Source organism: Ovis aries, chromosome 8 (genome assembly GCF_016772045.2).
Source record: "Ovis aries strain OAR_USU_Benz2616 breed Rambouillet chromosome 8, ARS-UI_Ramb_v3.0, whole genome shotgun sequence".
In the NCBI taxonomy this organism is placed as follows: Eukaryota; Metazoa; Chordata; class Mammalia; order Artiodactyla; family Bovidae; genus Ovis; species Ovis aries.
Genome location: NC_056061.1, coordinates 36,662,748 through 36,689,117, shown reverse-complemented (window position 1 = coordinate 36,689,117; position 26,370 = coordinate 36,662,748). Strand labels below are relative to the sequence as shown.

General features: G+C 35.9%; 1 protein-coding gene across 1 annotated transcript in view; it reads right to left on the bottom strand.

Annotated features, from left to right (window-relative positions):
- ASCC3 (activating signal cointegrator 1 complex subunit 3) overlaps window positions 1–26,370 on the bottom strand; it is a 341,266-nt gene that overhangs the window by 21,150 nt on the left and 293,746 nt on the right. The window contains exon 37 of the mRNA XM_027972421.2: window positions 10,062–10,286. Coding sequence (XP_027828222.1) covers window positions 10,062–10,286 — 225 coding nt within the window. The remainder of the gene's footprint in view (window positions 1–10,061; window positions 10,287–26,370) is intronic.

Below are 26,370 nucleotides of genomic sequence, written 5' to 3'. Positions count from 1 at the left end.
CTGTGGCAAGATATGAGCTCCTGGCAGTCTTGCCAGGAAAGCAGCCTGAATTAGACTTCCCCGTCTCTATGAATTTGATAAGGTCACATGAATGTTGACAACATACAGACATTTGTTGGTAGACAATTCAGACTTGGCAGATAATTTGAAAAACATTGTGAGAATCTGGACATAAGAAATCTCCCTTTTCAATCCTCTCCTAAGAAAGAACTAGAGAGGAAAAAGTGAAATATTTATTCATTATATTCACCCATGATATATTGAGATCTGTTATGTGCCAAGAATTATGCCCAAGTCACCTTAACAGTCAGTGACATTATAAATAGTTATTGATAAGGTTCCAGCATATTTTGGATATGATACAGAATCCTCCAAATGTACGCTTATAGTATTAATATTCCTTGAAACATACCCATTAAAGTGTAAAAGATATACTTAAAACTTAACAGTGTAATTTTCATTTCAGGATCCTTCAAAGACTTGGGTTGCAAAAATTAACTCTTTATCTATTATTAAATATGTATAATCCAATTTTGGAAGTCTAAAAATTATTTACTGATCATTACCCATCTTTTTCTCAAAATGATTTAAAGCAGCTTTCTGAAGTCTACCGTGCTGTACTGTCCACTTAAAGATAAGCTTTTCATTTGATCTAATAATCATCATAGGCATTTAAAAATGTGAAAGGAAGGACTCTATTACGAATATACAGGAGAGTTAACCTATGATTTGCTACATCAAAATATTTCTTACAAGTTCTGGATTAATGATTTGATGCAGTACTTCTTTGGTTAAGTTTGGCAACACTGGACTATTCACCGCTAACTATATTTGACTCTGATTCTAGAACTTGTTCATTTAATTGACACAGACATTCAATACATTCACAGCCCACTGAGCCTGTGCTGAGTGCATCCGTAGGTAAATACGCTTCAAAGGTTACATTAGCCTTGCTTCATGGCAGTTTTATCTCCTGGTATCACCTAATAGTCTAGCTTTCTAATCTACTACAAATGGGGATCATTTGTTAATGGGAATATAGACCCAGCTACAGTTCTAATATCTCTCACTCAGCTAAAATATTCAGGTCAATAAAAATATTCATATCATTGTATCTTCTTTTGCTTCCCTTATCCTATTCTTTTCTATTCTGACTCTAATGAGGTAATACATTCATATCTTAAGTTTACCAATTAAAATAGATTGAAGACGCAATCTGTTTTCAGAATAGCTGTGGGTTATAAAAATGTGATACTAGTTATTTGAAATTTAATACACATTATCAGATATTGTTACAGAGGTCAACTTACTGTTCTGAAGTTTGGACTAAATAACAACCCTACTAATAAACTTTCAGGGATTCAGTTTCACAAATTTAAGGTTTTCTGAAAGAAGTAAAGCATACCAATTCACATATTTACCCCCTTTTTTCTGTTTATGTAACTTATTAAAGTATATAGCATTTGAGTTACACGTTATCTCACGTGAAGGAGAAGAAAGGCTGGAAACTTACCTGTTCAAAATAGCCTGGGCATTAAAGAAAAAGATGTAAAATGACAGCTCCTATGTTAAAGTTAGATGCAAGAATTTACAAAACAATGGAAACTTACCCATCAGAACATAGCTGCCTAAATGTTTTCTTTCAGGCACTGAATCACCTATTAACAGATCATTTTCAAAGCCAGTCTCCTGGTTTACTTTTTGCCAACTTCCATTAGTACAATGGAACATGATGAATTCAATCTATATAAACATGTGCCTTGTTATTCAGAGTACAGAACTTTATACTCTCCTCCAACAGTAAAGAGGAGATGTCTGTTACCTCTGAAGGGAATTGGTAGTTCTGTGTCTTGGGGCAAGGAATCTCTGTGATTGCCTGTTGCTTCTAGACATTTGAACTTTTTCAAAAAGGACCAGGTGTGGGGACAAAAGCTGCTTCCCGGGGAGAGGTAGTTACTCTGAGAGAAGCCAAGAAGCTAATCTAAGCAGAGAAAGCAAACCTTAAAGAAGAACACAGGAACATGAAATGTTTGCATATGTGTTATAATTGTCAGTCTAAGCACAGTCATTTAATAGTGTGTATCACTATTTATTAATATTATAGGAGTATCTTTATTATGGCATTCCCTTTTCTTCTTGTGGTTGTATCAGCAACCTGATCTTTCCCTCATTGCTTCCAATTATTGTAATTTTTGGTGGAGAACCTGAGGAATCAAATGGCTAACTTATTGGGCAACCAAGAAAAATATAAAAACTTTGGGAAGGATCATAAGCTGTTGAAACAAAAAACATATCAACTGGCAAACAGCATATCAATTGGACATTTCAGATAATATAATAAAGCAATTACAAACATCAGTCATATTAACAAGTCCCTCTTAGAAACTGGTTAAAGTAATTATAGGCCAACTGTTGAAAGGGAACTAAAGTAATTAAAGGGAGGAGATTTGAGTATACTCTGAAAAGAAAGGATTAATTAAAAAATATTATTCATGTTCTAGTGGGAATTCTTGGTCTAAAAAGAAAAGCAGAAACTCCTGTGACATTCTCACATCTAAAATAAATCCAGACTAGACCAAGAGTACAATTCTTAGATCCATCTTTATAGGACAAAGGGAATCCAATAAGATAAAGTTTTATTATATAGATAACCTATGCTGAAAACTGTTTTCCTAATATAATCTTGGGAAGGATATTTAGTTTTAATCTGTAAAATGAAGATAATATTGTATTATTTCATTGGACTATTACAGCAAATAAGTCTATGCAATCAAAGTAGAACAGAGCCTGCTACAAAGAAAATTCTCAACAAGTATTCACCAGTAACACTATTAATGATAGCCTGCCTTAGGGACCATCATTAAATAGCAATTTTTTGGTGTGGGAGTGCAGGGATGATATGCAGTTCTTCAAATATTCTGGTTGAATTTAGTATTTAACACATTAATTCCAATTTCAATTTGGAAGTATAGGTTTTCAGAGATCTTTCTAATCAATCTACACTGTCATATTTCTGCTTGTGTGTGTGTGTTCTCCTTTCATGAGATGTATCTTGCAGTGGTTAAGAGTATCATTGCTAAAGTGAGTGAAAGTCGCTCAGTCATGTCCAACTCTTTGCACTCCATGGACTACACACTCCATGGAATTCTCTAGGCCAGAATACCGCAGTGGGTAGTCTTTCCTTTTTCTAGGGGATCTTCCCAACCCAGGGATTGAATCCAGGTCTCCTGCATTGCAGGCAGATTCTTTACCAGCTGAGCCACAAGGGGAGCCCAAGAATACTGGGGTGGGTCGCCTGTCCCTTCTCCAGCAGTTCTTCTCAACCCAGGAAGCAAACCGGGGTCTCCCGCATTGCAGGCAGATTCCTTACCAACTGAGCTATCAGGGAAGCCCATTATTGCTAAAGTCCTTTAAAATAAATCTTAAAATGCACACAGATATTTTGACCTATTAAACTTAAGCTGCAGGGTAGATAGCATTGGCTGAAGGGTAAATTTGGCCTCTCTTTATCTGAAAGCAACTTTTCCACATTAACCCAGCAAACTGACAGCACAATTACACTCTGAATCACACATTTTGGTCCGCAGCTCACTTAGTCAGCTCCTCGAGCCCTGCTTTCCCTTTTTCCCTTAAACATCTGAGAGTGCCTAATTACTGGTAAGTTTTGCTATAAATACTATATAAGAGGTAGTGGGAGTGGTCAAGATAAATCATGTACTCTATTACTATTTCGCTCAGTATTGTATTTAAGTACTTTTCATTGAAATGAAGATGATTTTAATGTAAAGACTTATGGCACTTCTTAGAAAAGATCACGGCTATTAGAGCAGGATTTAAAGTCCTGGTATCTTCATTTGGTTTCAGCAAGGACTGCCGCAACAGATCACCTTTTAGCTAAATTATTTAACTTATTTGAAAACCAGTTTATTTTTTCCCTTCATAAAAGAAAAAACAAACAAAATACAGTGTGGCGTTAATCAAGACACCTGAAACTTTTCAATAGTTCTGACTTGGTCATCAAATTTGAAAAAGTTAGGCAAGTCATCTTAATTTTTGATACTTAATTTTCCTATAAAAGCTAACGTTAAGTTTTTCCTGGGTATATGTGGCACACAAAGTATGTCACATCATTTATTACATTTTATAAATATATTTTAGAGCTAATGTAATCAAGGAGAGGATCTCAAAGACTACTGGCAAGAGTAATTTTACAATTGCTCAATTTTTAAACTAGCATATTTTAAGCAGGCTTAAAAATTGAGATATGTACATAAAGTTTTACTCATTTTTGTGGGGTGGGATGAAAATGGAAATGCTACTAACAGTAAAATATTAAAAGGATCCATGACAAAAACACCTTAAACCCACAAATGACCTCGATACATAATTTTAAATGGGTACAAGAAGCCAAGGCAGGCTGTACTGTGAGAGCAAACATGTCTACAACAACTATGTTTTTCTTTGTACCAGATTCCCCAGGACAAGGGTAATCAAGACTACAGTTTTCATAACCGAAATGATAGCTCATGTAAAAGGTATATTTCTATAAATTAAAGGGAATAACAGAATTTAGAGTTAATTGACTATGAAAAAGCAAGGAAGTAAAAGTACTACTAAGAATGAGGAGACTAAGACAGACTTAGTTTCTTGAGTCCTCAAATCATTGTTCATTTTATGAATATTAACTAATGTCCCACTCTTGTAAGATTTTATTTTTTATTCAGACAGCAGAGATTCAGTGACTTGCCTAAGGCCTTTATACCAAAACAGGAGCAGAGCTGAATTTATAGTAAGATGGTGGTACCAAGTCCTATACTCAGAACACAAGGTCATGCTGATGTCCCATGAGGGCAGTATAATATTCAATCAGCCAGCAGGGCTTCAGGTTGGAAAACTGCCTGAACCAACGCTTTCCAGGCCAATGGTATCAATGTAGCAAATGAGAACAATAGCGTACAATAATGAAAACTGTCACTCTGTCATGGAAAATTATCATGTCATGACTTACCCTCGAATTTTCCATTAGCAACCCTAATATTTCCTCCTCCTGGCTTGTTTACTTTTATCATAATCTTAAAAAAAAATTGTAGGAATGAGAGGATTTAGGATATGAAGCTTGCCATTTCTTTACAATTAAGTTTCTTTTTAGATGGCTTCTAAAAAGCCAAATCTACATTTATAAACATAACTAAGTGTAAGTGAAAGTCGCTCAGTCATGTCTGACTCTTTGTGACCCCATGGGCTATACAGTCCTTGGAATTCTCTAGGCCAGAATACTGGAGTGGGTGGCCTTTCCCTTTTCTGGGGAATCTTCCCAAACCCAGGGATCAAACCCAGGTCTCCCACACTGTGGGCAGATTCTTTTTTTTTTTTTTAATTTTTAAATTTTTATTTTTTTTTTGTGGGCAGATTCTTTACCAGCTGAGCCACAAGGAAAGCCCATAAACATAACTAATGCTTGTAATTTATACTAACGGAAAATTGCACACACAATGCCCAACAATAGGAATTAATTAAACAAACTGTGACCTTCTTATGAAAAAATATAATGTGGCCATTAGAAATTATACTTGAGAAGAATACTTGACGTTGTAAACTATTAAGTTAAAAAGGTTAGAAAATAACATAATAAAAATTTGCAAAGGAAGAGAGAGAGTAAATGCACAAAGAAAAAGAGCCTCTGAGCCTCCAAAGACAAAAAAGAACTATACACAGCTATTTACTCTAGTCAGTAAACTTGTTTTTTGGCAGGAGTAAGGGTTAGTCATTCTAAAGCTATATCAGGCTAGGATGGAGGAATTAAGTAAACAAATTTTGATTAGTGAGAGCCAAGTTTCTTATGGGTAGAGAAAAGAATTACAATTTTTAAAAAGGGAAAGACTAAAATGAACTCTTGGTATTAAACTAGAATTGGAGGTATTGGAATGAACTCATGGTTTTATGAACACAAATGTTTTCTACATATCCAAACATATACACACACTCAAGTTGATAAACAAACAGATACAGATGTCTATGTATATACATACTTACATTTCCTAGCTTTCCCCGTTGAGGGGGCTTACAGGTAACGACACCCAGGTAGCAATGAAGTCAATGAGCATCTCTAAAACCACTCTCTAACTACTTGTGAGCCTATACTTATATAAATAGATAAACTAAATAAATAAATGGAGGAGAATGGAAATTCTGGGAATGATAGAAAAAGATCACAGTAGTAATAACTGTTTCAGGAGAAAGCCTCCAATGAATGATGAAAATAATGTAGGGAAATTTGATGAGAAACAGGATAACTGCATAATCTCAAAGTTTCTTACCACAACATATTAGTTACAAAATGACAAAAAAAGTAACTTTACAGTGGAGAAGCCTGGCAGATGCTACCTCAAGTGCACAAAGTCAACATCTCTGGTAATAACACATCCATGTCACAAGCCTCCTGATATGATATATCAAGAGGATAAAACATCACTTCTGTGGCATTCTTAACCAGGAGTATGTAACTTCAATGTTATTATGAGGAAATATCAGGCAAGCCCAAACTGAGGGACAGCTCTGTAAGACACCTGGCCAGTGCCCCTCACACGTGCCAATGTCCCGAACGTCAAGGAGACTGAAGGGGACGTGACAGCTAAGTGCTCTGTGGGATCCTGGACTGGATCCTGGAACAGAGAAAGGTATTAGTGGGATAAAGTCCAAATGGACAGAGTTGGAATGAGGTCTGTAGATTAGTTAACAGGATCAGCACTGAGGCAAGATGCTAACATTAGGGGAAGCCCAGTGCAAGACACGTGGGAATTTTATTATACTATGTTTTACAAACTTTTAATGTCTGAAGTCACTTCAAAATGGCAAAAAAATTAAAAAACATTTTTTTAAATTAAAAAAATTTTAATTCATCAACCAAAAAGAGTCTCATATTCATAGGGGTGAAGATATAACTACCATGAATGACTTTAAATTTAATACATTGCTTTTCCAAATTTTCTACAGTGACATGTATTACTTTTATAATTAAGACCTATTTCTCTTTAGATGTTGTTTAGATGGAACAAAAAATTTTTAAGAAATATAAATATCCAAGAAATGGTATATAAGAATATTTAAGTAGAGGCGAAAAGTACCTGACTGAATCTTTTCCTTAAGAGTAAATTTAGAAACAGACTCCTTGTAAAATCACCAATTTCTATTATTTATAGCTTTTGAATCATTATTGACTGAGTGATGAAAAAGAAACTATGAATGAGTTGATATATATTATAACTTTTATACATGATGTAAATATGTGCACCTGTAAGTATACCTGTAAGAACAAAAACTTAATTTCTCCTGTAATGTCTCTCCAACCCTTCCTGACCCTGAGTTCATTAACAGGTCAGCCTTCGAGGAGGAGAAAGAATGGCTACAGGAAACACAAATGAGCATCCGCGGCCACAGCTAAAACTTTAGGAACTTTAACCTTCATTGATAAAGTGGGACTAATAAAGAGTGGCAAATCATCTTCCTAGGGAGATAAACCATATGTTAGCTACAAAAAAGGGTTAAAAAATTTACTTGTGTATTATAGCCTTATAGCCTTTCTAATTCCTGATAGTTTGTGAATATTATATGAAACAGCTCTATTCTTTTAAGTAATAAAATTGTTTTTTTCCTCCCGATAATACAATTGTTAGAAGCTCATTTGAAAACATTCAAACATTTTAGAAGAGCATAGAAAATAAATTAAAAATTACCCCAAATGCTGTGACAGAGATGGCTACTGTTAATCTTTTGGTAGATACTATTCTGGATCTCCTGTCATTAGATATATATATTCATAAATTTATGTAGATATTCTAGACAGATACAGAATTAATAAGAGAAACTGTAATATTTTGCAGTGTTCTATAACCTGAAAGATGCCTAGGTTATCTCTTAAGTCTTTGATTTTGTAAATGGCTATACATAAATCTAGGACTTCCCTGGTGGCTCAGATGGCAAAGCATCTGCCTACAATGCAGGAAACCTGGGTGTGATCCCTGAGTTGGGAAGATCCTCTGGAGAAGGAAATGGCAAGAAGGAAATTCTTGCCTGGAAAATCCCATTGATGGAGGAGTATGGTAGGCTACAGTCCATCGGGTCGCAAAGAGTCAGATACAACTGAGCGACTTCACTCACTCATACATAAATCTTCAGATTCATTTACTCTACCTTTAAAAACACCATGTGAAAGTCAAAGTGTTACTTGCTCACTTGTGTCTGATTCTTTGCAATCTCATGGACTGACTGTGGCCTACCAGGCTTCTCTTTCCATGGAATTCTCCAGGCAGGAATACTGGAATGGGTAGCTGTTCCCTTATCCAGGGGATCTTCTGGACTCAGGGATAGAACCCAGTTCTCTCCCATTGTAGGCAGATTCTTAACCATCTGATGAATCACTAGGATAGCCCCAAGAATACTGGAGTGGGTTGCCATTCCCTTCTCCAGAGGATCTCTCTAACCCAGGAATCAAACCTAATTTTCCGGCATTTTAGGCAGGCAGATTCTTTACCATCTGAGCCACCAAAGAAGTCCTAAAAACACCATGAGACTCTTGAAAACCTTAAAACTTGTTTTTGCTACAGAAATGTCCCAAAAGGCATAAAGTAGAAAATCAAAGTCTCTTATAAGCTCAATCCTTCAAGGGTGCTTCTCCCACCCTGCTCCTCTCACAGTTATCTCCCAGGAAATGGAAACTCCAGCCTTCTAGTGGCTCTGGGGAAAAGCTCTGGAATCATCTTTGGCTTCATGCTTTGCCTAAAAACCCTTGTTCAATTCATTAACAGATTCTCCTTAAAAAATATACAGGATCCAACTACTTTTCACCAGTCTTACCCACACCAACTTGGTCCAGCCACCATCATTTCTTGCCTAGCCTTATAGCTTTCAAGCTATAAAGTTCATAGATTACGATTTCAGATTCAGCATGGCAACTAACTAAGGACTATCACATGTCAAGGTTTTATACAGTATCAGAGAATATCTACACTTTTCTGAAGAGGCTATACAAATACGCTTTCTTCTTAAAACAACGTATCTGGATTTCCTCCAGATACTTCAATTAAAATACCATATTGTAACAGACTGCTTTTAAAAGATGATAAATGAATTGAGTTGACTTCTAGTGAGATATGAAAGATATTTGCAAAAATGTAAAACACTATTACACTTGTTTTCAAAATAGTTATTTCTTATGAAACATCATTAACATATAATGGGTTTATAACTGTTACTTTCAAATGAAGTAATATTTGAGAATTTCTGTTTGAATTAATATGGCAAATATTCATAGATATCTATATAACTACCATAACCATTAGTGAACCACTGCTCTACAGCTTCTCTCTCATTCAGAGTAAAACCAAAATCTGTACCATGGTTTACAAACTCCCTACATGACCTGACCCCATTTTCTCTACAGTCTCCATGCCCACCCTCTCTGATCTCATTTCAAACCACTCCTTTTCAACTTTTTTCCAATGGCCTCCTTCATTTTTCTTGAATATACTCAGCAAGTTCCTACATGAATTGTGGCACTAGGTCTTCGAGGTGTTTAGAATCTATTCTAAACAGATAGCCCATGGCTCACCCCCTTCCCTTTCTTTCTTAAATGACTTCATAGGCAAAATGGCACCCTCCATCTTTCTCCATATTTCCTTTATTATACTTTATTACTATTTTAACAAAGCAGTGATTGCCACTTGACCTATATTTTTAATTGTCTGTCTTTTACTTCTCTAGTGAAAGCCCATTACAGCAGGGTCTCTTCTGTCCTGTTCACTGCTGTATGCTCAGAACCTAGAAAAATACCTGGTACTCAGTTTACCTTCAATAAATGTCAATGGAATGGATGGCTGAAACTGTCACCTTATTGCATTTACATTTTCTTTTCCTTCAAAAATTCTTGATTTCATTCACTAGGTTTTTCTCAATAATGCTACAATAAAAGTATTTAAACACAAGTATATTTTCTTCTCCAACAGGGGAATAAAAATCCAGAAAGAACAGGAGAAAATGTAGACAATTAGAAATGACTTTCATACCTGGCATACTCGGAGAGCTTGGTCCAACACTGTCTTGGTATCAGTGTCATAATCTGGGCAGGGCAGCATGGTTCGGCTGAGATGTGCCTGCAGTAGGAGATGTGCTTTGGTGTGAGGGCTGTCAAATGAATGAGGATTCGATTCCAAGGGAAGACATTTTGCCAGTTCACTATTCATATGATCTTCATTGTGTCTTACTGGCAAATCAGTATATTCTTCTGCATCCTGAAAAAACGTACAAATTCACAGATACATATATTAATGTACTGGATCAAAAGTATAATAGTTACTGTACTTAGCTTTAACTACTAACATTTAAAACATGCTTTAGAAAAACCTTTAAGATAACCATATCCCTTAAAATTCTGCTTTGTTCAATACTACGAATAATATTCGGGCTTCCTTAGTAGCTCAGACAGTAAAGCATCTGACTGCAATGCAGGAGACCTGGATTCGATCCCTGGGTCGGGAAGATCCCCTGGAGAAGGAAATGGCAACCCACTCCAGTATCCTTGCTTGGAAAAATCCCATGGACAGAAGAGCCTGGCGGGCTGTAGAGACTGTGGGGTCACAAAGAGCTGGACATGACCGAGTGACTAACACACACATATTAAGCAAAAGCTAGCAATTTATAATATATCTGAAACTCATGTAAGATCTTATTTATATAGTCAACAAAAGTAATACAGATTCTAGTGAGCATCAAACATCATGCTTGACAGTGGGCCCATGGCAGTAAATCAGCAACTGAGAGCTCATCAGGAAAAAACAAGTTCTACAAAGTGGAAATGAATGCTATGATATGGTAAGTACAGAATATTAAAGGGATAGTCAGTTTGGGGACTTAGAATGAGTGGAAGAAATAGGCAGGGCTGGGAGAAAAGTGGCTGAGGATAGGACTGGTGAGGTAAGAAAATGGTGAAGACCAGGATCGTTAACTTAAGACTTACTATGATAAACTAGATTAAAATAAAATTGTTCATATTTGGCGGTTTCCAGTTCCACATCCAAGGAGCATAGAAGCCACCACTTCATCGTATCAGGTAAAAAACTGAACAGGCTGACATTTTGCTATAAGCAGAAACTAACACAACACTGTATATCAATTATACATCAATTAAAAAAAAAGAGCAGAAGAGGTTGAAAAAAACCAACAACATATGGTCTTGGATCCATATGAGAAGGGAGGACACAGGACAAACTGATGTCCCCAAGGCTGGAAAATGCAGGGAGTCATGGCTAAGAGGAGCAGAGACTCATAGGCAGAAAATGTCACAGGAAAAAGTGAAGGTAAGAAACCCTGAACTGTAACTGATGAATTATGGGAGATTCAGTGTGGGCAACTCCAAGAGCTAAAAGCTCCATGGGGACTAAGTTGTGGGGCCTCACAATACTATGAGATTTACCTTCAGGAGCCCAACCAGATTCCTATAGTCAATACCAGAGAAAAATCCCCTTGGACTTCTGGCAAGGGGAGGGGAAAAGAACCATTCTGAAATATGCCAGAGCACTCTGTCCTTCTTAGCAAGGCCAGCTCTCAGGAGAACTAGTTAATTAGAGCCTAACCCGCTGGGATATTATCAGAACCTATCTGACCTGGATAAGGGAAATACCCAACTGTAACCAGTTCCAGCTTTGCACATGGAAGAATGGAATATCCCACTCTAGCCCAAGCTAGCCATCTTATCCCACCAAAGGTGGGAGGGTAGAAAAAAACTGAGAAACAGATGTGAAATTCACAGTGTAGAGTCACTATAGACATGGGGCCTGATCACTGGACCAGAGGATATTCCCCCTACACCTCTGTGCCTCACCTCACTGCATTACAAAAGGCCTATTTACTGCAGCTCTTTTTACCCAATACACCATGTCCAGCTATCAAGAAAAAAGGTATACCAAAAGGCTAAAAACACAGTTTGAAGAAACAGAGCCATCATCAGAACCAGACATGGCAGGGATGTTAGAATTATCAGAGCAGGAATTTAAAACAACTATGATTTATAATGATTTATATGCCAAGAGCTCTGACAGATAAAACAGACAGCATGCAAAAACAGATGAGGGCTTCCCTGGTGGCTCAGGGGTCAAGAGCCCGCCTGCAATGCAGGAGATGTGGGTTTGATCCCTGGGTCAGGAAGATCCCCTGGAGAAGGAAACCCACTCAAGTATTCTCGCCTGGGAAATCTCATGGACAGAGGAGCCTGGCAGGCTACAGTCCATGGGGTTGCAAAGAGTTGGATGTGACTAAGCACACAAGAATAGATGAACAATAGAAGTGGAGAGATGGAAATCCTAGAAAAGAGCCAAAGAGAAATGCTAAAGACAAAAACACTAACAGAAATGAAGAATGCTTTTGGTGAATTTATTGGTAGACTGGATGTGGCTGAGGAAAGAATTTCTGAGCTAGAGGATATAACAATCGTATCTCTAAAAACTGAAAAGCAAAGAGAACAAAGACTGAAAGAGACACAAGATGATATCCAAGGACTGTGGGACAATGACAAAAGATGTAACATATATATAATGGGGACATAAGGAGAAAAGAGAAAGTAAGAGAAGAAACAGCTGAAACAACAATGATTGAAAATCCTTCCCGCTCCCCATTAATGTCAGACACCAATCCACAGGGAAAAACATCACATTACCTATACAGGAACAAAGGTAAGTGTTACTTCTGAATTACTCACCGCAGAAACCATGCAAGCAAGAGGAGAGTGGCATGAAAAATTTAAAGTGTTGAGAAAAAAAATTCCACCAACCTAGAGGTTCTATACCCTGTGAAATTATCCCTCAAAAGGGATAGAGAAATACAACTTTCTCAGACAAATAAATACTGAATTAATTTATTGGCAACAGACTGGTAGAATGGCCTTGCAAGAAATATAAGTTCTCCGCAGAGGAAGAAAATAATATAGGTTCAAAATTTGGCACTGTATAAAGAAAAGAACACTGAAGAAGGAATAAGCGAAGGCAAAAATAAAAAACTTTCATTTTTCTTATTAACTGATCTAACAGACAATACTTAGTTCAAAATAATAACAAAGTATTCAATCATGTATGCTTATGCATATGTCTTATGCTTATGTATATGACTTGTATATAAGTGACATGAACAATAGCAATGAAACAAGAAATGGAAGGAATTATGACTATTTTGTTATTATACTTACATTACCTGCTAGTGTATACTGCTACTTGAAAGTGGAATTCAATTATTTGGAAAAGTACATTGTACACTCAAGGGTAACCACTAAAAAAGGCCACCCCCCCACTATATCTATATATATATATAATTGATATGCTAAGAGAGTAGAAAATGAAATCTTATAAAATGCTCAAAAAAGACAAAAACAGGAACACAGAACAAGGGCAACAAATAGAAAACAGTAATAAATATTTGTTGAATATCCACCTTATGAGGGAGACAGACATTATTCAGCCACATAAATGTAACTGTGATATGGTTATAAATTCTATGAAGAAAAAAATATGTAAAAGGGCATGAGAATCTGGCAAATAAATCTGACCAAGTTAGGACGGTCATATAGGTTTCTTGAAGGAAAAGGCAGATAGGCTGATACTGAGGATGAGCAGATGGTACCTAGATGAACAGAGACGTGAATAGTGTTGCTGGAACCAGGACATTTAACAGAAATATTAAAATAATCATGACATTTTCTCATGAATTATGTCTCTTGTCTTACTTTGTTTTGTAAGTCAAAAATATCACAGCTGCTTTACACTATTTTGAGCACTGTCTTCACCAGTTTGCGCTGCTTTATGTAAGAAGTGTATACTGACATGTAGCAGTTAATCTTTTGCCTCTACGAGTCATCTTGGATTTCTTTTTATATGTCATTTTAACTCCTTCCTATTCTCTCTGAAGTCATCTGCCAAACAAGGACCAGTTATACATGGCAGGGCTATTATTTTTGATTTCAGGTGAATTTCAGGGGTGATACATTGTCACCTGATGACTGACATATCTCAACCTAGTATCTGGGCTCCATTCAAATCCCCATCAAAGCCTGTCCATCTCAGCCTTGCCAAATGGCTTAAGGAAAATGCAACAGCAGATAAGGAAGAAGATGGTTCAGAAATCTAAAACATGACCTTTTATTTCAAAAAAACGAAGTGATATCAGTGAAGACAATTTATATAAATAATTATTTTCAGTGCAGAATAAAATACTGCTATTCAGAGAAGAGGACTGAAGTAAATTGGATGTGTTGGAAAGTTTCCTAAAAGAGATAGTGTTCGTTCGAGGCTTAGAACAATTTGAAGAAGAGGAGAGAGGGAGAGAGATTCCTTGCATTCCAGGCGCAGAAAATAATACGAGCAGATCCATAAAAACAGATAAGGAGGGGTCTGAGGTTTCAGCCCCAGGGATGAGGAGAATGATGATGCTATTAATAACAGAGAGGCTGGGAACACTCAGTGAGCAGGAGCTTTCGTTAAGCGTGCAAAATACACTTAAAGAAAGGGCTACAATCCAGATAGTTGGGTGGAGATGGAAGGAGAAGAAATCAGCTTTAAATCTGTTTCACAATTTAAAATTTATTTATATTTAGATTTCTTTATACTGTTCAAAAAATACAACCACCTCTGATTCATTGGGATCACCGACTCAATGGACATGAGTTTAAGCAAGCTCTGGGAGATGGTGAAGGACAGGGAAGCCTGGCATGGTGGAGTCCATGGGGTCACAGAGTCAGACATGACTGAGCGGCTGAACAACAACAACTGATCTTTTACTGAAAGAAAATTGAATAACTACTTAATACTGACAACTGTATTGGTCCTCTAGGTTTCAGATATGTAGGAAACAGGTTTAGACTTATAAATTATGTGAAAAGTTAAATTAAAATCATGTTATATGGAAAGTAAGGATTTGGCTAAAAGCACTAATTAATAGTATTATCTAAGTAATCTACTTCCTTCTGTACAATCCTGTTCACATTTTATTATATACATTACACACTCCTCTTTCCCACACTGTGTGTGTGGGGGGGGGGGGAGAGAGAGAGAGAGAAAGAGAGAGAGAAAGAGAGAGAGAAAGAGAGAGAGAAAAACAGATAGATTAGATATCAATTGATTGATTAGCAAGCAACAATATAAACTAGGCATTTCCCAGTCTTAGTTTGCAAATACTTCTGAGAGTGTGACGTATGATTCTAGTATCCAAAGATGCACATTTTTTCATAAAGCTTGACTTCCAAACGCAAGCAACTACTTCATTTGGTGCTAAAGAAACAATGATCTGCTCTAATACTAGAGGGAAAACCAGTGGTGTCAAAGTCAATGAGAACTGGCATATCTGAACAAGACTGACTACTCAAAATTACGCTTATTTTACTTTTAGGATTATTTTCAGGTAACTTTTATCATTAGTGCCTCTTAATGTATTTGCTTACTTTAGAATATAAAGTGTATGTAAGATGTGACTCCACTGTTCTCCAAATCATGCCAATTCTGCTTGAATTACCCCCGATTTATTGCTTTAATCCCCTGCTTCACCAGGACTATGAATTTGCTCACTGCCAGCAGTATCAGTATCAGATGAGTCTGCTAACAGCTGAGTACATTTTAGGTTGGAAAAAATGCTCTGCAGTGGAGAGATCTTTCTAGGTTGATTAGGGGAGCAATCAAATCTTTAATGTAGATTACTCAGTGATCTTACTGAAAAATTTAATTCAGTGATGGATTTTCTTGGTGCATGAAAGCAATCAAAGAGTACCTTTGTTAATCAAGTCCTTAATTTCTTTGCAAAATCTATATACTTTAATAATAAAAATGAAAAATACTTTAATAAACACAATGCACAATGTCTTAGTCATTTGTTTACTAAATATTTACTTAGCATATATTATTGCTGCATACCAAGTGGTGGAAAAAAAGAAACATGATTGATCCCCTACTCTCATTAAGCTTCACAGTCAAATGGGGGAGCTAAACCTTAATCAAAATTGACCATGAATAAATGTAAAATGACAACTGGACAAGTAAGGGAGGGGTACAAATAATAACCGTAGGTCAGAGGGAATGTATCTTTCAGGAGGTTATGACTGAGCTGAAAGACAGTAAAAGGAAAATTTTTTTAAGGTAAAAAAGGGAAAGTGATAGGATAAGGTTCAAACTTGAGTTCAAAAAGAGGGACACAGCCTCTTACTACAGGAAAACACTTAAGAATACATGCGTGGATTTGAGTATTTAATATTATTCTTTTGATACCAGGGCTTCCCCAGTAGCTCAGTGGTAAAGAAACTGCCTGCCAATGCAGGAGACGCAGGTTTGACACAGGTTCCCTGGGTCGCGAAGATCCCCTGGAGGATGGAATGGCAACTCACTCCAGTATTCTTGCTTGGGAAATCCCATGGTCAAAGAAGTTTGGTGGGCTACAGTCCGCAGGGTTGCAAAAAATGTTGGACACGACCTTGTGGCTGTGGGCTTCCCTGGTTGCTCAGCTAGTGATGAATCTGTCTGCATTACAAGAGATCCTGGTTCAATTCCTGGGTCAGGAAGCTCCGCTGAAGAAGGGATAGGTTACCCACTCCAGTATTTTTGGGCTTCTCTGATAGCTCAGACAGTAAAGAATCTGCTTGCAATGCGGGAGATCTGGATTCGATCCCTGGGTTGGGAAGATCCCCTGGAGAAAGGAACATGCTACCCACTCCAGTATTCTGGCCTGGAGAATTCCATGGATGGAGGAGCATGGCAGGCTACATGGGATTGCAAAGAGTCAGAGATGACTGAGTGACTTTCACTTCACTTCACTTTGATTAGTAATGTCGTTTTCATTTTTAAATTTTACAAAGACACTGTCTGTGAGATCTTCAAAGAGGTGACATTTGATTTATGTTTAAAAATATCAAGGCATTCTAACATGTATACTATCATGTAAGAATTGAATCGCCAGTCTATGTCTGACGCAGGATACAGCATGCTTGGGGCTGGTGCATGGGGATGACCTAGAGAGATGTTATGGGGAGGGAGGTGGGAGGGGGGTTCATGTTTGGGAACGCATGTAAGAATTAAAGATTTTAAAATTTAAAAAATAAAAAACTAAAATAAAATTTAAAAATAAAAATAAAAATATCAAATCAATAAAAGTTCCTGTAATTAAAAATTATCCATAATTAAATGAAGTCTCATCAAAAGCTATTACTTCCTTTGAGGGTCCCTCCTTTTCTGTTTCCAGTGCTTGCATTGAAGGGGAATCCAAAGAATGTAGCAAGTAATTCATCCCCTAAGAAATGTTAGAGATCATGAGGGTGGTATGCACGGTGTGAGGTGGTAGAGAGAACACTGGGTCTGGGAACTGATATAACAGGTGGATTTTCAGCCTTGCCATTTACAAGCTATGTGACCTTCTGAGAATAACTGAACCTAAGTCCCAAATTCCTTATCAAGTTGGGACTTGGTGTGAAGATTCAATGTGATAGTGCTTATGAAACCACTTAAAAGCTGTAAGAGTCTGTATAAACGTCAGGCATTATTACTATAATAATAATCCCCATACCTCATACTATAGAGAATGTTAACTGAGGCTTAAGATTCAATTATTTGAATTTTGTTCTACAGTTTTCAGTTATAAACCTTTGTTTACAATTATATAAAAATACTTCCCTACCTAAAATGACATTTAATTAACTCACTTTAAAAATAGCATGATTCTTAAATATTTTTCAAAGAAATAGGTTATTATTATTTTTTTAACTGATGCTTTACTAGTAGGGACACACTCATTTTATCCAAGTAATCATACAATTTTTATGTAACTGTGGTACAGAAAATATCGATTCTTTGAAAGACAATATTGTCAGTACAAGACAGCCAAATTAAAGATAAAATATTCAGAAATTATATCCTCTTGAACTACAGGTTTGATACTGGAGGTTTTAGTCTCCAATCTCCATCTTGGTTTCTTTTAAATTACATTAATTAAATGTTCACAAAAGCATATCAGTGTGTGTTAAGGAAAGATGCTCTTTTCAATCTTCTTCAGTGAACTAACTCAAAATACAATGAAGAGACAGGGAAGAGAAAGAACCATTTATATGACGCACTTGCTGCAACTTTTCTGAAGAAAAAGTGTTATGGATAGTTACAGTACTCTGAAATCCTACAGTATTTTCTACTTAAAACTTAAATGCTGTGACCCACAAGACTGAAACAAAAATACTGATTTTTAGATCAGTTAGAATATATAAAAACATTATCAGCATTTTGAGTTTATTTTTTCTTGGTTTGATTATGGTTCATTTGAAATAAAGACATAGCGGAAGACACTGTTGTTTAACCCTCAATTGTTCCACCAGACCCTTCTGTGAAAACCATGATTATTTATTCCTGGCATTCCAGTTCACAATTTTTCTGAGTTCTTTAGAATATGGTGTGTTTGCTTCACCACTTTACTTAGCTCTCACTTCCTTCAAATATTTTATTCTGTGTGTTTCAGGGTACTTACAAAGGAGATTTTTTATTTAGATTGATTAGGAAAGCAGCAAACCCAGGATCTGCAGAGAGAGTTAGTAAAATAATAAAATCCCTGCTTAAAAACAAATGGGCAAACAAAAGTCCTTTCTAGCCTCTTCTTCCACAGTAAGATACTCTATTTATCTCCAAATTACTCCTCTAATTCTAAACAACTTGTCCAGTTAATTTCCTGTGTGTGATCACTGACTATAAGTGAGGTTCGTTTTCTTATCTACATCATGTAGGTAATTAAAGGAAATTGAAAGTGGGCAATGAAGCTTTTATGCAACTGGGATTGAAGCTGAATGGAGGGCAGTGAGGTCAGTGGAGCCCATTATACTTTCATGTGAGAGGCTGGTTTGTCTGCCCTGTCCTTGTTTACTGTTGGCTGGACAGGTTACTAACTGCAAATCTATGTCTCTGATTTGCCCAGCTGTCCTTGAATAAAGACATCTTCCCTGCAAATGTTGAGTGACAGTGATTGACAACCTATGATGAACTCTGCTTGCAAACCCCTGCTACTGTTTTTCGATTGCAAAAGAGAAATCAGAATAAAGAAACATCTTTCATAATCACATCAAATGGGCCTTGCTGTTCACTCAATAGTTTTCATTTTGTTTCCCTTTTCACCAAAAACCTCAATCTGTTCGACAAATGCCATAAACTCAGCTACTCCACATAAAGTAAAAAAATAAAAAAACAACAACCCATAAACATATGTATGTATGCTACTACATTTTGCTTGTATATTTACACTGATTTTCAGTTCAGTTCAGTTCAGTCACTCAGTCATGTCTGACTCTTTGAGACCCCATGAACCGCAGCACGGCAGGCCTCTCACTGATTTTAGTTTAGTGAAGATATACACTCTTACATAATGACACGCTCACACCACTGTATCTTTGACTTATTTTGCTTGTTCTTGGAAGAATAATCTGGCCAGTCTATACGGATGAGGTATGTCTTTCAGAGATTAGGAGCACTTGGGTTTAGTTAGGACTTGGGTACCTTTATTCAGTATATAAGTCTTACATGTCCTTGTGGCCCTTAAATTTGCTGATCATACAGCTTACTTTTTAGATTTGTTAACAAGAAGCTTATCAAATACGTAGCATATACACTGCTTTTTCTCTTTAGTGAACATGTATAAACAAATGAGTTCTGTTTGTGTATGTGTGAGAGTGTTTACTCTAGCTGCAATGACTGTAAGAGTCTGCTTCACCTAAGCAAATCACTGAGGTAACAAACAGCCGGAACAGGTTGCTGCATGGTCTTGGGTAAGCCTGACGTAACAGGAAACTAGTACTTTTATGTTGCTGGACACATCACTGCCTGCATTGAACACACTAAGCAGAACAGGTAAGAGGGCACCTGGACAGTGGGGATGGTAAACCTGACCAAGGTGAGCGACTAAAGATGCCTTATGCTGTAACAATCTCTGTCATGGGAAAAGCAAAACATATGAAGTTAATGAATTCCAGACTTTAAGTAGCACTTGATTAATCTGTAACATTCTGAGGCGTTAAAACAAACCAAAATTAGTTTCTCACATTCCAACACTGTTTTTTGGCCACTGAAGCTGTAGAAAGAGCATTTCAGTAAATTTCCCAGATAGGAACCCTGTTTAATTTCTGTGCCTTTCTGAAGGATTAAATTAGTTTGTATATTATATATTTTATAATAATATTTAAAAATTAATCTGGCATTTCCTGATCCAGGTCTAGAGATATTAAGGGATAAAAAAATGCCTCTTTATTTTTATCTTTATTATTTCAGATTACCTTTTATTCAACCATTAATTTGTGAAAAAACTGATATAACTTATTTTCTAAATCATATATATATTTAAGCAGCATTGTTTCTAACCTTAAGACTTATACTTTTATTCAAATTATCTGTTCAAAGTGAATAAATTATCAAAGTGAAAGTGAAGTCGCTCAGTCGTGTCCGACTCTTTGCGACCCCATGGACGGTAGCCTACCACACTCCACTGTCCATGGGATTTTCCAGGCAAGAGTACTGGAGTGGGTTGCCATTTCCTTCTCCAGAGGATCTTCCCAACCCAGGGATCGAACCCAGGTCTCCTGCATTGTAGGCAGACGCTTTACCATCTGAGCCACCACAAGAAGTCCATATATAATAATTTATATACCACTATAATAAATAAAGTTCATCTCTAAAATAGAAGACTGCTAAAAACTAGACTTACATGGAACTTATAATGACCTCAAAGTGCAGTGAGAGATATACCAGGAATGAACTTAAAAAGTAACAAAAGAGCCCCTTGGTTATAAAACATTTATTGGAAAATGGTAAAACTACGATCTAGTTAAGCAATAAAATATTTGTCTAACATGCATACAATTTGCTTTACTGGAATAAAATATCAAAATAATTTTATCATATGCAGATGGCAAACATGTAAACACTGACAGATATACTTGTAATTACTCATAGATCTATGTGTGTTTCCTGTCAGGCCTTATGTTGAGAATATGTGTCTGATTTATATCAATGTCTTAAACTTATGGACATATGTTTGGCTTTCAACCAATTAGGGCAACCACAGAATCATTTGCCAAAAATAAATATGAACAAGAAATAATACCTTATTCTTTCCATTGTAAGAATGACCACCTGGTTGACAGCTGGATTTTAAGGGATCTTACAATAGTGAGTAGCAGTAGGTCTGTTGTACTTAAAATAGTTTCAGTGGTAAGAAAACTTCTATTTCCCGGGATTTACAGCTAAGTTCTTAAAAAATTGTTCTTTGATGAAACTTAAAAAAATTCCTCAGTTTTCAAGGATATAATAAAAATGCTTTATGGCTTAACAATGTTTAGATATTTTCCTCTTAAGAATAAAAATCTCAAGGCTATCAGGTTTGAATCCTAAAAGGGAATAACTGAGATTAGCAGTTATTATATAAATTATATAATAATTATGCATGGTTAAATGTCACATTTTGCAATCCATCTTTAAAAGCTATAAACAAACTTTATTTTTACAACTTGCTCCTGTCTTTAAAACTTTGCATTTTTACTAGGGCAACTTTTTTTAAAAAAATAATTTGCATTTCTATAGGCTATAATGACAATAAAAAAACATGCAAAAAATTAAAAAATAAAACGCATAATGGAAACATTAAAATACTTCTAATCTACTTAACAGCTACTGTATATCTTTCTCCCAGGAGTTAAGATATACATATACAAAAAGCAAAATAAATCTAAAAGTGAAATATCAAAATACACCAATATACAAGAAACATAACAAGATAATACAGGAGTGATTGATGAATGAATGAAACAAACACTGGTGTCATGAATTTAGAAAAAGTAGCAACCACTGCATCTAAAAATAAGAAAATATTTTAGAGGGAGCTGAGCCAGAATGCTATGGATGAATGTTAGACACACTGTCTAGGTGAGAATCATAGCAAAAGTGTGAAGCTGACATCCATATAGCATGTTTATAGGTGAGAGTAAGAAGGTTCAGACTGAAAAGGAAGGCTGTGAAGTGGATACCCAGGTTAAGAAAATAATACTTTAAAATCTACATAATTTTAGATTTCTAAGGGGAGAAATGATGCAAATGATGTTCTAAAAGAAATAAACAGATAAATGAGTTGGTGGATTAGAGGAGATAGAAACTAAAGTAGGAAGATCATTTAGGAGACTGGTGAGCACAATTGTTTTGAAACAGGGTGATGAGAACTTTGACAGGAGCTGAAGAGTGAACAATCTTTAAAAAGTCCGAGAAACTTGAGAAAGCAATTATGAAGAAATACTCTTAGTAATTTGCATAATGTGTGGAACGGAAGAGGAGAAAAGTAGGAGACATGGATTACCCGAAGGAATTCATCTTGGAGGTGTGGAAGAATGCAAAGACAACCGACTGGCAAAATGAGGACAGGAATTTTGGGAAGAGTGAAAAGGAAGACTGAGACACTGTGAGTCTGGGTCACAGAGGGACAATGAAGTGGGAATGTCCAGTGAGCACGCAGAAGCTGGAACCATGGTTTGTAAGAGAGGTCAAGATGAGTAGACTATGCTCTGAGGCTCATCCATTTAAAGGCAACACTTTAAACTGTAACTGTGGTGAGACCTGGCAGAGTACATAGGAAAGCAAGAAAACAAGAAAAATTTGAGAACACCTAAGTTTAGACACAGGAAAAGGAACCAATGTCAAACAATAAGAAGAAGAATGGGATAGGATGTGAAAGAACATTTTGAAAGACGAAGAGAGTATCAAGAAGCAACCTGTGTCTGTCAAATGCTATAAAAGATCAAAGAGAGTGAGCAGTAAGAAAAGACAATAGCACTGCAGGGAGCTGTGAAAAATTCGAGTAATACCAACCCAGATTGCAGGAGGTTACACACAAATGGATGGAAAAGAGAAGGAAACACGTTGAGATTTCACTTTTTATTTTGGCAGTGAATAGGAGAAAGAAAATAAGATGGTAATTTGAGGATGTTAAAACCAAATAAATAGGTTTCTTCTTGCTCAGACTAAGGGTGACCTATAAAGGTTCAGAAGTACCTTTCTTTTTTTTTTTCCTTTTTTTTTAAGTTAAAAAATTTATTTTAAAGTTTATAAGAAACAATGTCAAGAGATCTACTGAGAAAATTGTACAACAAAAGAGTTATGAGGGGGAGAACCAGTGGAGTACTAGAGCCAGCTAGTGAAAATTAATTGTTATCTATTTTTAAGAATATACTGCATTTTATCTATTCATAGTTTGGATTGTTTCCGCTTTTTAACTGCTATGAATAAAACATCTCTGTGTAAGTTTTTGTTTGAACATGTTTTGATTTCTTTGGGTATATACTTAGAAGTGGAACTGGAACACCATATGGTAATTCTGCTCAACTTTTTGAGGAACAGTCAGCTTCCCAAAGTGGCAGCATCATTTTGCATTCTCACCAGCAATGGATGAAGAGTTCTAGTTTCTCCACATCCTCACCAATACTTTGTCGGTCTTTTTGGTTATAATCATCCTAGTGAGTACGAAGTGGTATCTCATTGTGGTTTCAATTTGCATTTTTCTATTAATTACTGATATTAAGCATCTATTTATGTGCTTATTACTCATTTGTATATCTTCTTTGGAGAAATGTCTATTCATATCCTTTAAAGTTGAGTCATTTTTTTAAATTATTGAAATGAAAAATTCTTAATATATTCTGGATGCAAGTCTTTTATCAGCTACATGATTTGCAAATACTTTCTTCCATTTGGTGGGCTATTTTTACACTTTCTTGACAGTATCACTTGCACCACAAGAACTTTTTTTAATGAAGTCTAATTTATCTACTTTTTTCTTTTGTTACTTGCACTTTTGGTGTTTTATCTAAAAAGCCACTACCCAACCCAAGGTGAGGAAAACTTACATCTGTTTTCTTTTTGCTAAGAGTAGTATAGTTTTAGCTACTACATGGTTAATTTAGAGTTAATATTTGTGTATGGTGTGAGGGAGGGGTCCAGTTTTATACCCTTGTATGCATATATCCAATTACTTCAGTAGCATTTGTTGGAAAGACCATTCTTTATCCATTTTATTGGTTTGGCACTCTGGTATAAAATCAATTGATTATAACATAAGAATTTATTTCCGCACTCTATTCTAGTTCATTTGATCTATAAGGCCTTCCTTTTGCCACATTATTTTGATTAGACTAGCTTTGTAGTAAGTTTTGAATCAAGAGGTATGAGTCTTCCAACTTTGCTCTTCTTTTTTAAAACTGCTTTGGCTGTTTGCCTAGAAGGAAATGGCAATCCACTCCAGCACTCTTGCCTGGAAAATCCCACAGACGGAGGAACCTGATAAGCTACAGTCCATGGGGTCGCAGAGTCGGACATGACTGAGCGACTTCACTTTCACTTCACTTTCCATATGAATTACAGTATCAGCTTCTCAATTGTTGAAAAAAAGTCAGCTGGGATTTTTGATAGAAACTGTGTTGAACCAGTAGATGAATATAAATAAAGAGTATTGTCATCTTAACAATATTAGTCTTCTGGTTAATGAACATGGGATAGCTCTTCATTTATTTAGATCTTCATTTATTACTTTCAACAGTGTTTTATAGTTTTCAGTGCACAGGATTTACACTGCTTTGGTTAAATTTATTCCTAAATATTTTACTCTTTTTGATGCTGTTCTAAATTAAATCACTTTCTTGATTTTGTTTCAGATTTTTCATTTCTAGTGTGCAGCAATATAACTGATTTTGTATATTGTTCTTATATACTGGAAATCTTGCTAAATATTAACTGTAATAATATTTTGGTGAATTCCTTAAGGCTTTTCTATATACAAGATCATGTTTTCTGGAATTGGAAACAGTTTCACATCTTCTTTTCCAATTTGGATGCCTTTAATATCTTTTGTCTTTGGAAGGAATGATGCTAAAGCTGAAACTCCAGTACTTTGGCCACCTCATGAGAAGAGTTGACTCATTGGAAAAGACTCTGATGCTGGGAGGGATTGGAGGCAGGAGGAGAAGGGGACGACCGAGGATGAGACGGCTGGATGGCATCACTGACTCGATGGACGTGAGTTTGAGTGAACTCCAGGAGTTGGTGATGGACAGGGAGGCCTGGCGAGCTGCAATTCATAGGGTCGCAAAGAGTTGGAAATGACTGAGCGACTGAACTGAACTGAATACCTTTTACTTCCCTAGTTGCCCTAGCTAGAGTCTACATTACAATGTTCAATAAAATGGTGAGAATTGACATCCTCATCTTGTTTCTGATCTTAGGAAGAAAACATCCAGTTTTTCAACATTCAGCATGCGGTCAGTTGAAGGATTTTTGTAGACGTCCTTTGTCAGGTTGAGGAAACTCAATTGTATTCCTTTGTGTTGAATGTTTTCATCCTGAAAGGGTGTTTGATTTTTGACAAAAGTTTTTTCCTCTATTGAGATAATCATGTGGTTTCCTCCCCCTTTACTCTATTAAAATGTGAATTACATTAATTGCCCTTTGGATTTAAATAAAGCTTGAATTCCTGGAATAGATCCCAGTTGGTCATGGTATGGTGTATAATCTTTTTACTCTGCTGCTGGATTTAGTTTGTTACTATTTTGTTGAGGATTTTTACATCTATATTCACAAATGATATTAACCTATGATATCCTCATTTGGCTTTGGTGTCAAGGTAATATTGGCCTCATAAAATGAGTCGGGAGGTGTTCTCTCATATTTTTTAAAGAATTTATATTTACATAGAATTGATATTAACTGCTAGAATGTTTGGTAGAATTCATCAATAAAGTCATTCAAGCCTGGGCTTTTCTTCATGGGAAGTTTTAAAGTTACTAATTCAATCTCTTTCTTGTTAAAGGTCAAATTTAGATGTTCTATTTTTCTTGAGTCAATTTTCGTTGTGTGCGTCTTTTTAGAAGTTTTTCCATTTTATCTAAATTATACAACTTTTTTTGCGTATAGTTGTTTATAGTATTCCCTTAGAATCTTTTTTATTTTTGTGAAGTTACCCCTGTTTTGTTACCAGTTATAAGTGACTTGAATGTTCTGGTTTTTTTTGTTTTTTTTTTTTTTTTTTAATTAGTTTGGGTAAAGATTTGTCATTTTTGTTGACTTTTTTAAAGAACTAACTTTCGGTTTTATTGACTTTCTCTACTGACTTTATATACTCTTTTTCATTTCTTTCAATGCAAATCTTTAATCTTCTGCTTATTCCTCCTTTCCCAGCTTCTTAAATTAGGTAAGCTCGCTGATTCAAGGTATTTTTAATATAGGCATTTATAATTATAAATTTCCCAAATTATGTTCTTTATTTATGCAGAGGTTTTTGTTACATGAGTATTCA